Below are 15,585 nucleotides of genomic sequence, written 5' to 3' on the forward strand. Positions count from 1 at the left end.
CCGAGTGGCACTGTATCTCAGTGCTAGAGACATCACTACAGACACCCTGGTTCGATTCCAGGCTGTATCACAACCGGCTGTGATTGAGAGTCCCAAAGGGCGGCGCACAATTGGCCCAGTGTCGTCTGGGTTTGGCTGGTGTAGGCCATCATTGTAAAAAATAATTAGTTCTTAACTGACTTGCCTAGTTAAATAAAAAAAATAAAAAAACAGCCTATGCCCCTAGTGCCTGGTTTCCATGTCATCTCCTATGTCAAGTACTGATTTGTATCAGGGGTGACCTGGCTGGCCATCTACGGCCTACACMGCAAGGACCTGATTAGCAGTTCAGCTTTGGAGACTTGTGTGAGAATTGGCTTTTTGAGGTTTTTGTATTTATCTTTTACAAGTACAGAAATTCCATAGAGATGTTTTTCCCCTTTCACAAGGGAGACCTGTCTCAAGATGAATAGATTTCCAAATCTAGGCCAAATACACTGTGTCAAAATAAAATTGCATCACATTTTGAGTCATGACTACAATGCAGTGTGATGTATGTGTCACAACGTTGAAAAGGACAGCTTCAAGGTCTTATTTTCTTAGGCTTGATTTTCTCCACATAAGTTGCAAATCAAAGTTCCAGCATGTTCTCAGTTCACATTCTTACTTCAGTGTTGTAATTTGTTATTTTACTTTAAGCTCATGTTCTTTTACTTTTAGCTTTAAAAATCATGCTGGTTAAAACCAGAGACATACAAATGGAAAAAAAAAAAAAAAAGGGTCACAGGAAGTGATGCAACCCAGGAGGCAGGTGCCCATTTTCTCAAGATCTCCATTTCAGCTTGACCAAACTCGATAAGACATGTGATCTCACCAAACAAAGCCATAACACCTTCTGGCACAACCTGGGATCCACCATGTCCCCAGACTGCATTCACTTGTAGTGGGTGGCTGTCTGCAACACAMAAAAAGGGGCGTTTAAGTTTTCATAATTTTGCTGCTGAAGTTATTTCCAGTTGCCCATTTGAATATGAACTTGTGTATTTTATTCACAATATAATATGTTATTTACCAAGTCAGTTTATTGTGAGAATGCCAAATGTTGTAGTGACCTATGCTGCATAAAGAGTATAATTTATAACACGTCTTGTACTTTTCTGTCTCTTCACTGTGRATAGTGTGTGTGAGAGAAACAGAGAGTGAGAGAGAGCAAGAGAGAGAGAGAGTTCATAGTTGGTACACACCACCAGAGGGCCTTGTCTTATCATTTATGTTCTGTAATTCGCTGGAAGGCTGAAGACACCTTTCATCATGGTCAAAAGTAAAACAATGAATGTAATGTTATTATATTTAGAATTGTGTGTTACATTGAACTTAGAAGGATTTTATTGTGTGCCTATTTTTTTACCAAGAATGTTTTTTATTATTTCAGTTTGKATAAAATCAAACGTGTCTTCTAACATTTGTCTATGGATGAGGATTCATGAAGAAGCTTTCCATCATAGAATTAGAAATTAGAATACAAGAATGAACACAAACCTTGTTGTGATGTTTGTGACTAGAGGGAGTAGCTTACAGCTACGACCGGAAGTGACTTTTCATAGCAGGTTAGGAGATCATTTTAGCTAACCCTTTTCCTAACCTTAACTTAAATCTCCTAACATGCCATGTTAATTATCCTAGCCTGCTGTGTAAATTCTCCTAACCTCCTACAAAAAAATTACTTCCGGTCATAGCTGTAGCCTACTACCTCTAGGGGTCAGCAGCATCCCACCCTGCATCCCACTGCTGGCTTGCCTCGGAAGATAAGTAGGGTTGGTCCCTGGATGGGAGACCAGATGCTGCTGGAAGTGGTGTTGGAGGGCCAGTAGGAGACACTCTTTCTTCTGGTCTAAAAAAATATCCCATTGCCCCAGGGCAGTGATTGGGGGAAATTGCCCTGCGTAGGGTGCTGTCTTTCAGATGGGATGTTAAATGTCCTGACTCTCTGTGGTTATTAAAGATCCCATGGCACTTATTGTAAGAGTAGGGGTGTTAACCCTGGTGTCCTGGCTAAATTCACAATCTGGCTGTTATACCATCATGTCCACGTAATCATCCCCAGTTTCCAATTGGCTCATTCATCCCCCCTCCTCTCCCCTGTCACTATTCTCCAGGTTGTTGCTGTAAATGAGAATGTGTTCTCAGTCAACTTACCTGGTAAAATAAATAGTCAGAACCTCTTCTGATGGTATAAAGGTCAGGGAGTTGGTAAACCATGGTGTGCCAGTGCGGTGATAAGACATTGTGTAAAATAATGACTTTGAAGAATTGATCTGCACTGTATGTTTGTTAGCTAGCTAGTCAGTTTTAGACAAATGATTACATACATTTTTCAGATTACCTGTCAATATTTAAACATTCAAACAATGTAGTACATCCACAGCTATAAACTGGCTGAAATCAGTTGATGATTAAGTGATAAGGCCTGAGAAGCCGGTGTTTGGAGGATATATTGGCACGTGTGTTGTTAGGCCTGTGCTAATATATCCTCCAAACACCGGCTTCGAGGGCATTATCACTTCTATACAATGGATTACCAACATATTCAAATAATGATTGACATATTTTCATAAAAAATGTTATTTTGGTGAATTTATTCATACTATTTCATCCTTCCACAATATATAATCCAGACACAAATCTAGGGTAGCTACCCAAGCCGGCTGGTTGTTTGTTCTATCGGTTCGGTTGCTATAGACGCAACCCAGTCGTTCAGTCTTTTTGTTCTGTATCTGTGGAAGTAATTCGTTCCAAATGTTCCATTGCCATACTGGCTGGCAACGTTCTTATCCCTTGCTTGCTAGCTAGCCAACTACAACTAACTTACAGTCACCTCAAAAAGTGCAGACAGAATAACAACAAAGTAGGTGCATTTGCATTTGTTTAAGCTGTTTTCTAGTGACATTTCTTTGGATACATCCATAACAAATAGCTAATGAGGCGCGATTTTGCCTGTCATAGAAAATGTGCTCACTCATCAGGACAATTTTGTTCAGAGGAGTTAGCCAACAACACAGCTAACACAATCACTTCAAACTGAAGCTGCAAAGACTGCAAACTTGCTGCACTTCATTTCGTTTGACCTTTTTTCAATTGACAATTCTTTGTATATTTCCATAAAAATGATGCCAGCTGATTCATGATTTAGACTAGCTGAGAAACGCTGCCTGCCTGTCTGTCTCGTTCCGACACGTTCATTACTATGGGACAGCTGGAGATCTCATTTGAATACTGAAACAATGTTGCAAATGTCGGAGAGACAGACAGCAATGTTTAAACAAATCTCTGCTGTTGAAAACGAAATGTTAGTCTAAAAGAAATATGAGATATTGTCTAAATGCTTTTTATAATGGAGATCAAGTTTATAAATTGCCTGGCTGGGCTGATGAGACAGTGGATTGCGCAGTCAGATGGAACAGAGTAAATAGGCATTTTAACACCATTGATTTAACCATTGGTAACTTGTGTAATATACACCAGCTGGAATGTGGTTTAACCAATCAGCATTCAGGATTAGACCCAGCCGTTTTATTATAGGACTTAAACAAGTTGTATATGCAACAACAACTGATATTGTGTCATATAAAAAAAAAAATATATATATATATATATATATATATATACATATTTTAGAGGTTATTTATACAGTATACAACCTCCATAAACTGTATTTATAATTAGGCTTACATGACAATATTTTGACAATAATTCTATTACACAATTTCTGATATATCACATGCATTAAAATCAGGATAATGCCTCTACTGCTATTCATTCCAATTAGACTGGTTTGGATTTCTCCCTGACCAATATGGCTGCAATTTCCTTCCCAACCTGGATCTTAAACGGTTTGTGACATAGCCTTTCTAGTAATTTAATAGGATCTCTATGCTTTGAATTCACATAAATAGCCTAGCTATAAACCCCTTTTCCATAAAAAAAATAATATTTACATGCTAGAACTGATACACATAAGAAATAATGGCGACAAACGCACTGGAAAAGCGTTTAAATCGACTTTAGGCGCACTAGAGCGCATTAGATAAATTCCTTGGTAGAGGTGGTTTTAGCTAACATATAGAATTGTTTTAAGATGGTCATTCTACGGATCATTTAGCTATTTGACTTTGAATATGAGGACCCCTCATATATATACACTATCGTTCAAAAGTTTGGAGCCACTTAGAAATGTCCTTGTTTTTTGAAAGAAAAGCMATTTTTTTGTCCATTAAAATAACATCAAATTGATCAGAAATACAGTGTAGACATTGTTAAAGTTGTAAATGGCTATTGTAGCTAGAAACGGCTGATGTTTTATGAAATATCTACGTAGGCGTACAGAGGCCCATTATCATCAACCATCACTCCTGTGTTCCAATGGGACGTTGTGTTAGCTAATCCAAGTTTATCATTTTAAAAGGCTAATTAATCATTAGAAAACCCTTTTGCAATTATGTTAGCACAGCTGAAAACTTGTCCTGATTAAAGAAGCAATAAAACGGGCCTTCTTTAGACTAGTTGAGTATCTGGAGCATCAGCATTTGTGGGTTCGATTACAGGCTCAAAATGGCCAGAAACAAAGATCTTTCTTCTGAAACTCGTCAGTCTATTCTTGTTCTGAGAAATGAAGGCTATTCCATGCGAGAAATTGCCAAGAAACGTACAACGCTGTGTACTACTCCCTTCACAGAACAGCGCAAACTGGCTCTAACCAGAATAGAAAGAGGAGTGGGAGGCCCCGGTGCACAACTGAGCAAGAGGACAAGAACATTAGAGTGTCTAGTTTGAGAAACAGACACCTCACAATTCCTCAACTGGCAGCTTTATTAAATAGTACCCGCAAAACACAAGTCTCAACGTCAACGGTGAAGAGGCGACTCTGGGATGCTGGTCTTCAAGCCACGTACAAGGTTGTGTGTATATATATATAYATATATATATATGTGTGTGTGTGTTTATTATTTGATAAAATATTGATTTTACTGCTATAAACACATTGCATAACACATTCATCAATTGCAAAACAGACAGTCAAAAAATAAATCATAAGAGGCAAGTTTTCAAGTGTCAGGTAGCAGAGCTCTACACTGGAGTCATTGCAAATCAAATTGTGCCACTTGTACCCTACCTTGAGCTGCCGCAAACAGATATTTAAATAGCCTATAACTTCAATTTAGGCTATTGCTATTGTAGCCTTGTGTTATCATGCAATTAATGACCATGTTTAAATTAAATTGGAAGCAATTGTGGTCATGGTCACAGCTCTATCGCAATTGCCGATCAGAATACATTAGATTGATGGTAACAGTAGTCATATTAGGCTACATGTAAACAAAAACAAAACACTGGCTGTTGTTGACAAACAAATTCAGTTCATATCCATGGCATATTAATAACATTTGATTGAAATTACGACCCCGTCCTTAGTAGCCAATTCCAGCATTAGCCTAGGTTCAACAGGCGATTGGGCAACACGAGCACTCTTAGCTCTAAATCGCATCGCTATTCACAACAMTATTCATGATGAATAAATGAGTCTGTCAATTTGAACTAAGCAAGATGCTAAAGCGTTCAGCTTACATTTGACCTACATCTTGCTACTGTAGGCTATCTGAAATGAGATGTAGGACCTATCAAGGGCTAGGCTACTTGTTCTAAACAAAAGCAAACCATGGCAAAGTTTAATTACAATCATAAACCCAGATTTTAGTCAGCAGCCCAGGTCTATTGAAAAGTCAATCACGCAAATAGGCCTAGCTATTTGCATTATCCATTCTACGATTTGTAGTCTTAACATCTGGCTCATAATACGGCACAATTGCAAGAAGATAACATTAAGCAATTTTTTTTTAACGTTTGTCCACATGTTTCTTGCACAGACATTTCGAGATCCTCTGTCCAACTTTCATCACCCTAACTCTGTCAGATTTATCTATAGTTATACACATGCGCAAACGGGATTTATTTACAATCAAAGATAGCATTGGTGGAAAAGGATCAGGGCCCGGTTCCCGATAGCGATGGAATTTAGGCATAAAATGGTTTAGGGAAACCGGGCCCTGGAGAGTAAAATAAATGCAAATTATATTTTCCCTTGCGACATACGCAAATTCCTTTAATGTTATATTGGCTCGCAATAATTATTATTTTGACGGAAAACTGAATTTTGCGTTTTACATCGACATTCCTTCCTAATTCGCTCAATGTTATGGAAAAAGGATATGACAGTGTCTCTAGAATCTAGATATGTGACAAGTAATAGCCTAGGCCAGAGCCACGTATTTAGAAATAAATACATGTATGGCTCTGGGGTAGGCAACGACTTTTGTTCAAAGGGAAATTTAAAGGCAGTCCATTGGCTGTCGGATAAACTCAACGACAGCGTTTTCCTAAAGGAGATTACTGATTGGTCTTGTCACCTGTCAGACTAGAACCCTTCACCATCAACTTCAGATCAACTTAAAAACAAAGCCCCGTTGATTTGAGCACACAAGGAAGAGTACTTTTGTGGGTGTGTCTGACTACGTGCACTCCACAAATAGTTACTAGATCGCAACATAGTTTCGAGGAGGACCTTACCAGAGACTCAAGTGAAATAATACGTTCTGTTTTGACAGAAAGTAAACTGTGAGAGCGACCGGTCGTTCGAAGTTAGTCCGTCAGTTTCATTTCTGAGATTGTTTGTTGTCCACTTTTACTTTCTTTGTTGTGAAGCTTTTGGACGTTATCTGTGAGAATATTTGATCAGCGGTAACATTATGTCAAACCTCCGGCCTAGATGTTGTATTTTAGGAAAGGGTTCGAATGGCTACGGCTTCCATCTGCACGGTGAGAAAGGGAAGACCGGACAGTTTATCCGACTGGTAGAACCAGACTCTCCTGCCGCCACCGCCGGTCTCTTCGCTGGGGACCGACTGACGTTCGTTAACGGGGACAGCGTGGAGGGCGAGAGCCACCAGCAGGTCGTTGCCCGGATACGAGCCACCGTGGGCAGCCTCGAGCTGATCGTGGTAGACGCTGAGACCGCGGAGGTACTGAAGAAGCACAACTTGGAGTGCCGTAAAGAGTATGTCACGGAGGGCATCCCGTTACCGGGCAGCAAGTCGGGCCATGGGGATGCAGCGGAGAGCGAGGCGACTGCTACATCGGAAGAGAACGGAAACTTCTCCCAACAGAGGCTAAGTGTGAGCGCCAAGGTAAAAGGGATTTCCGAAGTTCCCTATCTAGATTCATTTCGCAGATATTACATTGTATGTAGGCAATTTGCATACGCCTAGTCATATGATGTATTGGAGAGCTGACCAGGGTCAACCACTGTCTGTCAACACATTTGAACAACAATATACATTACCAGTCAAAAGTTTGGACACACCTACTCATTCAAGGGTTTTTCTTTATTTTGACTATTTTCTACATTGTCAAAGTTCTTAATCTTTCGGATTGACTGACCTTCATGTCTTAAAGTAATGATTGCCTGTTGTTTATCTTTGCTTATTTTAGCTGTTCTTGCCATAATATGGACTCTGTCTTTGACCAAATAGGGCTATCTTCTGTATAGTACCCCTACCTTGTCACAACTGATTGGTTCAAACTCATTAAGAAGGAAAGAAATTCCACAAATAAAATTAACAAGGCACACCTGTTCATTTAAATGCCTTTCCTGGTTACTACCTCATGAAGCTGGATGAGAGAATGCCAAGAGCCTGCAAAGCTGTCAAGGCAAAGGGTGGCTACTTTGAAGAATCTCATATTTTGATTTGTGTAACACTTTTGTTTACTACATGATTCCATATGTGTTAGTTCATAGTTGTGATGTTTTCACTATTACATTTCGATGTAGAAAGTAGTAAAAAATGAAGAAAAACCCTTGAATGAGTAGGTGTGTCCAAACCTTTGACTGGTACTGTATATGTAGGCTACATCCTACCCTAAACTGCATATGTCATGTTCTAGACATTTGCTGAGACTTGCTTTTGTCTTTTTTTAAATTTTATTGTACGTCTGTATTGTGTATAGAAGCATTAAACAGACACACATGCCTACAGGGCAGTTATTCTGTTAACACTTTTATGCTTGTGGAAATTGGCCTATGGATAGGGACAAATTGGAATGTTTAACATAATAAATATAAAAAGCATATGCATGATCATGGTAGCAATTGAACGCGAACACTTTGGATTGGGGAAATTATCAGACCAAATGTTCACATGACTGAATTCAAACATGACACTGTTGATTTTATGTGCATTTTACATTGACTGTACTTTTCACAGCATTTGTCCATGACGAAAAACTGGAAATACTCTGGATACATTCAGTTACATAATAAGAATATTCTTGGAAAGTTTGGTTTAGGTGCAAAATAAGAAACAATCATTACAAGAGTTTGAGCTTGAGGTCTAACTGGTGTCTCCAAGTGGACACACACCTCTCCAGACTGGGCACAGTTCATACGGAATTTAAATGTACTTTTATGGCTCAAGGATAGAGCCTTCAACTATAAGGTGATTTTTTGATCTCTACTAGCTTTACCGTTGAGGAACTGAAGCAAACACATTTGTAGTTGTTTGTTTGGAACACAGCCCTGCATCCCCACCTTTACACATATACTGTTGTTGTTTAGGCAATCCAGAAACGTTCCATGATAAATAACCACCTGGGTCAGGTGGGCATCATTTTGAAAGCTTATTATATTGCCAACATGACTTGCTAAGTTATAAAATCCAATCATAGTGTTAGGCTTTCAATATGGAAATATGAAGTGCACATTTAGACACAGGTTTGTTGTTGTTTGACATCAAGGCGGTATTTATTATAATCCTCAACATCTCGTCTTTCAGAACACATAGATTCCTCTCGATTTACAGCATTCCCCTTTCTCATGCCCCGTACACATCGTGACATATTTCATTGCGCTCTATGTCATCTTCACGGAGTCTTGCACCGCTACTGAGCGGACAAGTGTAGTGTTTTTAACGCAAGATGGAGGTGAACCTGTCTCGTCAGAGATCGCATTTATTTTGGCAGATCGCAAAATATGACCTTTTCATTAAAGACCGGAGAATATTGTTTCCGGTAATAGATAATAAAACATGTTTTGTTTAGTTACTTTTAACTCTACTTGTTACGCTAACTTTATAGCTAGTCAAGCTAGCTTGCAGAACAGCTACATTAGCTAGCTAAAGGCTAGGCTAGGTTGAAGATACCACTGTAACTAGCAACCTCCACCATAATAATAATAATATAATCAAAAACAAATGTCATTACCATCACAATAGATTTAAACGGGAGGCAACAGTCATATAATATAATTGGCTTAACTGCCAATGTGTATTATTTAACATTACTATTAAAATAGTATTCACTTATAGGAATAGGTAATTATTTTCAAGTTGCTAGCTATCCCATAAAGCCATCACAGAAACCAGAGAAGATGAAAATATTTGGTTTTGGTCACTACCTGTTCTTCAACAGACTTAGTCTGTACTGAAGACTACGCAAAGTGTGGGAAAATTCCAAGTGTGCAGTGTCTGACTCTGACAACTGAGCCTTCAACCGCAAGGGGGCAGTGCGATTCCGCTCCGTTGTGGACATCCCCATTGAAATGAATGACATCCGGCATAACGTAATGTGAACGAGGCCCCCCACACCAAACGCGATCACGACATGCAGGTTAAAATATCGAAACAAACTCTGAACCAATGACATTAATTTGGGGACCGGTCGAAAAGCATTAAACATGTATGGTAATTTTGCTAGTTAGCTTGCACTTGCTAGCTAACGTTAATTTGTCCTATTTAGCTAGCTTGCTGTTGCTAGCTAATTTGTCCTGGGATATAAACATTGAGTTGTTATTTTACCTGAAATGCACAAGGATCTCTACTCCGAAAATTAATCCACACATATAAAACGGGCAACCGAATCGTTTCTAGTCATCTCTCCTCCTTCCAGGCTTTTTCATCGTTTTAAATTATATGGTGATCGCATCTAAACTTTAATATATTATCACGACTACCGGCAAAACAGTTCRTCTTTCTATCACCCACGTGGGTATAACCAATGAGGAGATGGCACGTGGGTACCTGCTTATATAAACCAATGAGGAGATGGCACGTGGGTACCTGCTTCTATAAACCAATGAGGAGATGGGAGAGGCAGGACTTGCAGCGCGATCTGCCTCAGAAATAGGAACGACATCTATTTTAGCCCTTGGTTTCACAGACGCTCGTTGGCGCGCGCAAGCAGTGTGGGTGCAATAATTTAATAACATGGATTTCTAAATTTATTTTGCGACGCACGCGACGTGTCCGGTCTGGTCAGCATGTTAGACAACAAAACCAATTTGTAAAAGTAGCTCAATTAGCGGGAGGGATGGGGCCATCTTTTTGTTGCCGTGGTACACACGTTTAGAACAGCTGTCAGTTGAATCCCATACAGCACTGTAAAGTGAAGAGCCTGAGCTCTGACGTCATATATATATATATATATATATATACACACAACTAACTGTGTGTTACTGTACAGCCACTGAGTTCCAATTTAGGCACTTATCAGTTACCAAATCTGCGTTGGTCAAAAGTTGGGGCGGCAGGGTAGCCTAGTGGTTAGAGCGTTGGACTAGTAACCGAAAGGTTGCAAGTTCAAATCCCCGAGCTGACAAGGTACAAATCTGACGTTCTGCCCCTGAACCCACTGTTCCTAGGCCATCATTGAAAATAAGAATTTGTTCTTAACTGACTTGCCTAGTTAAATAAAGGTAAAATATAGGGAATGATAGGGGCAGTGAGTACAGTAAAGGGCTACAGAGAGAACTGAACAGACCACATAACCATCATGTCCTATCGAGCTTGAGACGCCTGTCTGCTTATTGTCTCAACACAACATAGGAAATAAGGGCCACATTCATAAAGCTCATCTAGGATCAGGTCCTCCAGGTCCTCCATCTTATTCAATATAATATAAAAAGCGTTTTAAATTATCCCAGATCAGTACTAGTACTCTGAGATGCTTTCTGAATATGAGCACAAAATGTCTACATTTGTAAGCCAGAGAGCTCCTGGTTTTCACAAGGTCGGAATATCAGGTATTACTCATTTAATCAGAAAAAAACATTTATCTGAGAAACATACAACATACAGACTCCYTTACATCCCTCTGTAACACACCTCACCAGCCTCATACTGCTGGTTATGAAATACTTTTTCATGTGGTATTTCATCCGTGGGTGTGTAGGGGTTGGTCAGTTCGGGAAAACATGTGCAACGTCTTCATGTAACTTTGTTAGACAGTGCAAGGTCTGCCCTCTGATATATAGCCATTGCGCAACAGCAACACAAATGGAAAATAAAAAATTCCGATCTCTCTCTGCCTCACCTTGATGTGTAGCTAGTGTTTCCCCTGAATTATAGGTTACGTACCAATTGACACACTAGTCATGTAGGGAAACGTGTGGCAATTTGTGACGAACACGAAAGGTCTCCTAAATAGTAGGTCTCAACGAGGGCCTTGAGTGTTTCCTTATCACATGATCTGAACAGGACAAACTCTCTCCGTCCTTTCTCGCTCTCTCCCTGCACCTATCCGGTGTATGTGACGATACAAAATTGTATTATTACTCATTCACTCATTCGGCTTCTTTAGGGAAGGAGTATTTCCTCGTCTGGTCACCATGATTGGTCTTTCTGTTTATCGTCTCCGGTCAGATTCTGTCTTTGGTCAGATTCTGTTCCTACCTTAAGAGACTGAGTGGAAAGTGAAACGGTGGTATGTGGGAGTAGTGCACTATGGAGGGAATACAGTGCCATTTGGGATGTAGCTCATGTCTCCCACCACTAATGCACTGCTACCCTTCACTAATCTTCTGGGTTCAAGTGACGGGGGCCACAGAAAGGTCTCGTCTCTCTCACGGTGCTGCCTGCTAGTGACGGGGGCCACAGAAAGGCCTCGTCTCTCTCACGGTGCTGCCTGCTAGTGACGGGGGCCACAGAAAGGTCTTGTCTCTCAAGGTGCTGCCTGCTAGTGACGGGGGCCACAGAAAGGTCTTGTCTCTCTCAAGGTGCTGCTGCTAGTGACGGGGGCCACAGAAAGGTCTTGTCTCTCAAGGTGCTGCTGCTAGTGACGGGGGGCCACAGAAAGGTCTTGTCTCTCTCAAGGTGCTGCCTGCTAGTGACGGGGGCCACAGAAAGGTCTTGTCTCTCAAGGTGCTGCCTGCTAGTGACGGGGGCCACAAAGGCCTCGTCTCTCTCAAGGTGCTGCCTGCTTGTGACGGGGGCCACAGAAAGGCCTTGTCTCTCTCAAGGTGCTGCCTGCTAGCCTCCTGCATTTCTCCCTGATGGGACACTTGGCAGGACCTGGCTGATACTGGTCTAATATGGGTTACGTCCCAAATGGCACCCTATTGTCTACATGGTGCGCTGCTGATTACCCAGGTGTATAGGGAATATGGTGTCATTTGGGAATCAGCCATGGACTGAGAGGCAGGACTTGGCTGGTACTGGTTTGTGTCCAGTAGGGAGAAAGTGCTTTTTGAAATGAGGAGGTATTGCCTTCTGAACTTTTTGCTACGGTTGGGTGTGCCCTACTGAACACAACCATTGTCTAATATGGACTGAGAGCCAGGAAGAGACGGCTCCTCCTGGACTCTCAAGACTTGGCAAGCCCTCAAAGAGCTGCATATAGTCTGGGTAGGCATTTTATTAATTGTTCAGGGGTCTTATAGCTTGAGGGTAGAAGCTGTTAATGAGCTTTTTGGACCTAGACTTGGCGCTCCGGTACCGCTTACTGTGCGGTAGCAGGGAGAACAGTCTATGACTAGGGTAGCTGGAGTCTTTGACCATTTTTTTTGGAACTTCCTTGGACACTGCTTGGTATAGAGGTCCTGGATGGCAGGAAGCTTGGTCCCAGTGATGTACTGGGCCGTACACACTACCCTCTGTAGTGCCTTATGGTCGGATGCCGAGCAGTTACCATACCAGGTAGTGATGCAACTGGTCAGAATGGTCTCTGATGCAGCTGTAGAACTTTTGATGATCTGGGGACCCATGCCAAATCTTTTCAGTCTCTTGATGGGGAATAGGCGTTGTCGTGCCCTCTTCAGGACTGTTTTRGTGTGTTTGGACCATGATAGTTTGTTGGTGATGTGGACATGAAGGAAATGGAAGCTCTCGACCTGCTTCACTACAGCCCYGTCGATGTGAATGGGGGAGTGTTCGGCCCTCCTTTTCCTGTAGTCCACGATCAGCTTCTTTGTCTTGCTCACGTTGAGGGAGAGGTTGTTGTCCTGGCACCACACTGCCAGSTCTCTGACCTCCTCCCTATAGGCTGTCTCATCGTTGTCGGTGATCAGGCCTACCACTGTTGTTGTCAGCAAACTTAATGATGGTGTTGGAGTCRTGCTTGGACACGCACAGAGACTGAGTGTGTTTTATTAATGGTGTCAAGTTGACCACATGGAAATTATGACCAGTAACACCTTGGAGGACCGTCTCCATCTCTCGGTTTCCCTGGAGACCCAAGCGGAGAAGAATGAGGCATTTTCTGTGGTGTGTTTGTCTGGGGAGAAAAGGAGAAAGAGACGGACTGGGCCAGAGAGGAAAGAGAAGAGGACTCTCACGCCTCTCTAAGGAGGCTGAGCCTGAAATACCTTACCCCTTTCTCACCACAAACAGTCATAATGATCGTGTGTGTGTGTGTGTGTGTGTGTGTGTGTGTGTGTGTGTGTGTGTGTGTGTGTGTGTGTGTGTGTGTGTGTGTGTGTGTGTGTGTGTGTGTGTGTGTGTGTGTGTGTGTGTGTGTGTGTGTGTGTGCCTGAGGGCTTAAACAGCGTTTAGCCTTTTGAAAGGAAAAACCCTCAAAGACCGGCACTCATTAGTTCTAGTAAGATGAAGTAAGGCCCTGGAAGGCAGACTGTTACACTCAGAGTAGGGTGTCTGACCAGAATGGGTGAAAACACGCTTTGGTGATTACATTCATGTTATAAAATACATTTTACCAAGACAAATATGATTGTTATGTTGTGGAGTCTTTCTGGTAACATATTATTAACTTTATATCTAAAAAGTCTGATTTTGTAACCTAATACATCCGATAATAAGCACAGAGCTCTGATKACATGGTTCTCATCTTCAACGTTGTTTCCGCTGGTCGTAAAAGGCTAAATGAACATGACACAAGCTGAATTAAGTGTAAAAATATGAAAACACTACATGTTTCAATCGATATCCATCTTACCTCTAATGTTTTATGTCCTCCGGAYTCGAGGAGAAAGATGACTAGTTTAACAGGAAAGTGAGCCTGTCAGGTAGCTAGTAGCCTTAATTCTTACATAGAATCCAACCTAATTGATGTGATGCAATTTTAGTTTATTTTTTAGGTCCACTTTTTTTCCCCCTCTGGCCTCCATTGATTTAGTCACACTAATTCTGGCCATCCTACAAGTGGTAAAAACTCCAATAACYTTTGAACGGATTATGATAGAGACATGAGGTTTGGCCATTGGTTTTCCTTAAAGGATTATCTATACAGGATTATTCATTTCGAGGATTATTATTATACCCATTGGTCAAAAGACAAGTTTTTGATTGGACACCCTACTCAGATAGCTGTTAAGATGGATTGACCCTGGAAGGCAGAATGTTACACTCAGAGAGCTGTTAAGATGACAGTTAGGCTGTTTYACTGTCATCACTTTCTCCCCTTCCTCTTTCTTTGGCCAATAACATGGCCTTATGTACTAAAATCACGAAGCGATTTACATGTCTTCAACCTCACCCTGACCTTTAACCATTACCCAGTAGCAGTAGGCAATCTCTGGCTACTCTTTTACAGGTATTTACTAGTTATTTTTTCCCTGAAATGTCTTGGTGTCCTTCCTTCATCCTGAGTATACTGCCTCCTCCCAGTGTACGTCACAAATGCCACCCTATTCCCTACATAGTGCTCTACTTTTGACCAGAGCCCTCAAAAGTAGTGCACTTGGCTATATAGGAAATCGGGTTCCATTTGAGACAGCCCCAGTCTGTACTGGAGGACCTTAGTCTCTACCTCAGTCTGATGTCTGACTATCTATATAACCTCTACCTCAGTCTGATGTCTGACTATCTATATAACCTCAGTCTGATGTCTAACTATCTATATAGGGGGTTTGTGATATAGGCCAATATACCACGGCTAAGGGCTGTTCCAGGCACTCCGCGTTGTGTAAGAACAGCCCTTAGCCGTGGTATATTACCCATATACCACAAACCCGAGGTGCATTATTGCTTAAATGAACACATTGATACATCCAGCCCAAAGGGTTTTTAAAATACTTAGTCTCGCCAAAGCTGTCTTTAATAAAATGTTGTAACATGCTGTAACTGCTATAACTGCAGTTATAAAAAGTGTAGTTACATAAGGATAAGGGCAACTCAAATGGCACTACAAGATCAATGGAGAAGAACAGTCGATTACAAATGATGACACCCACGATTATGTGATGAGAGCCGTTTTGAAATCTCACATTGAACAGGGCTATACCCATAGAGTACTACTTTTGACCAGAGCTTGATAGGCCTGGTCAAGTAG

General features: G+C 41.2%; 1 protein-coding gene across 1 annotated transcript in view; it reads left to right on the plus strand.

Moving 5' to 3' along the window:
* Positions 1–6,477: 6,477 nt before the first annotated feature.
* The window catches only part of LOC111968149 (Na(+)/H(+) exchange regulatory cofactor NHE-RF1), a 37,236-nt gene continuing 28,128 nt past the window's right edge, over positions 6,478–15,585 (plus strand). Inside the window, exon 1 of the mRNA XM_023993717.2 lies at positions 6,478–7,217. Within this exon, the coding sequence (XP_023849485.1) occupies positions 6,780–7,217 (438 nt within the window). The 5' untranslated portion in view covers positions 6,478–6,779. The remainder of the gene's footprint in view (positions 7,218–15,585) is intronic.

The sequence above is a fragment of the Salvelinus sp. IW2-2015 genome, linkage group LG8, assembly GCF_002910315.2.
Source record: "Salvelinus sp. IW2-2015 linkage group LG8, ASM291031v2, whole genome shotgun sequence".
NCBI lineage: Eukaryota > Metazoa > Chordata > Actinopteri > Salmoniformes > Salmonidae > Salvelinus > Salvelinus sp. IW2-2015.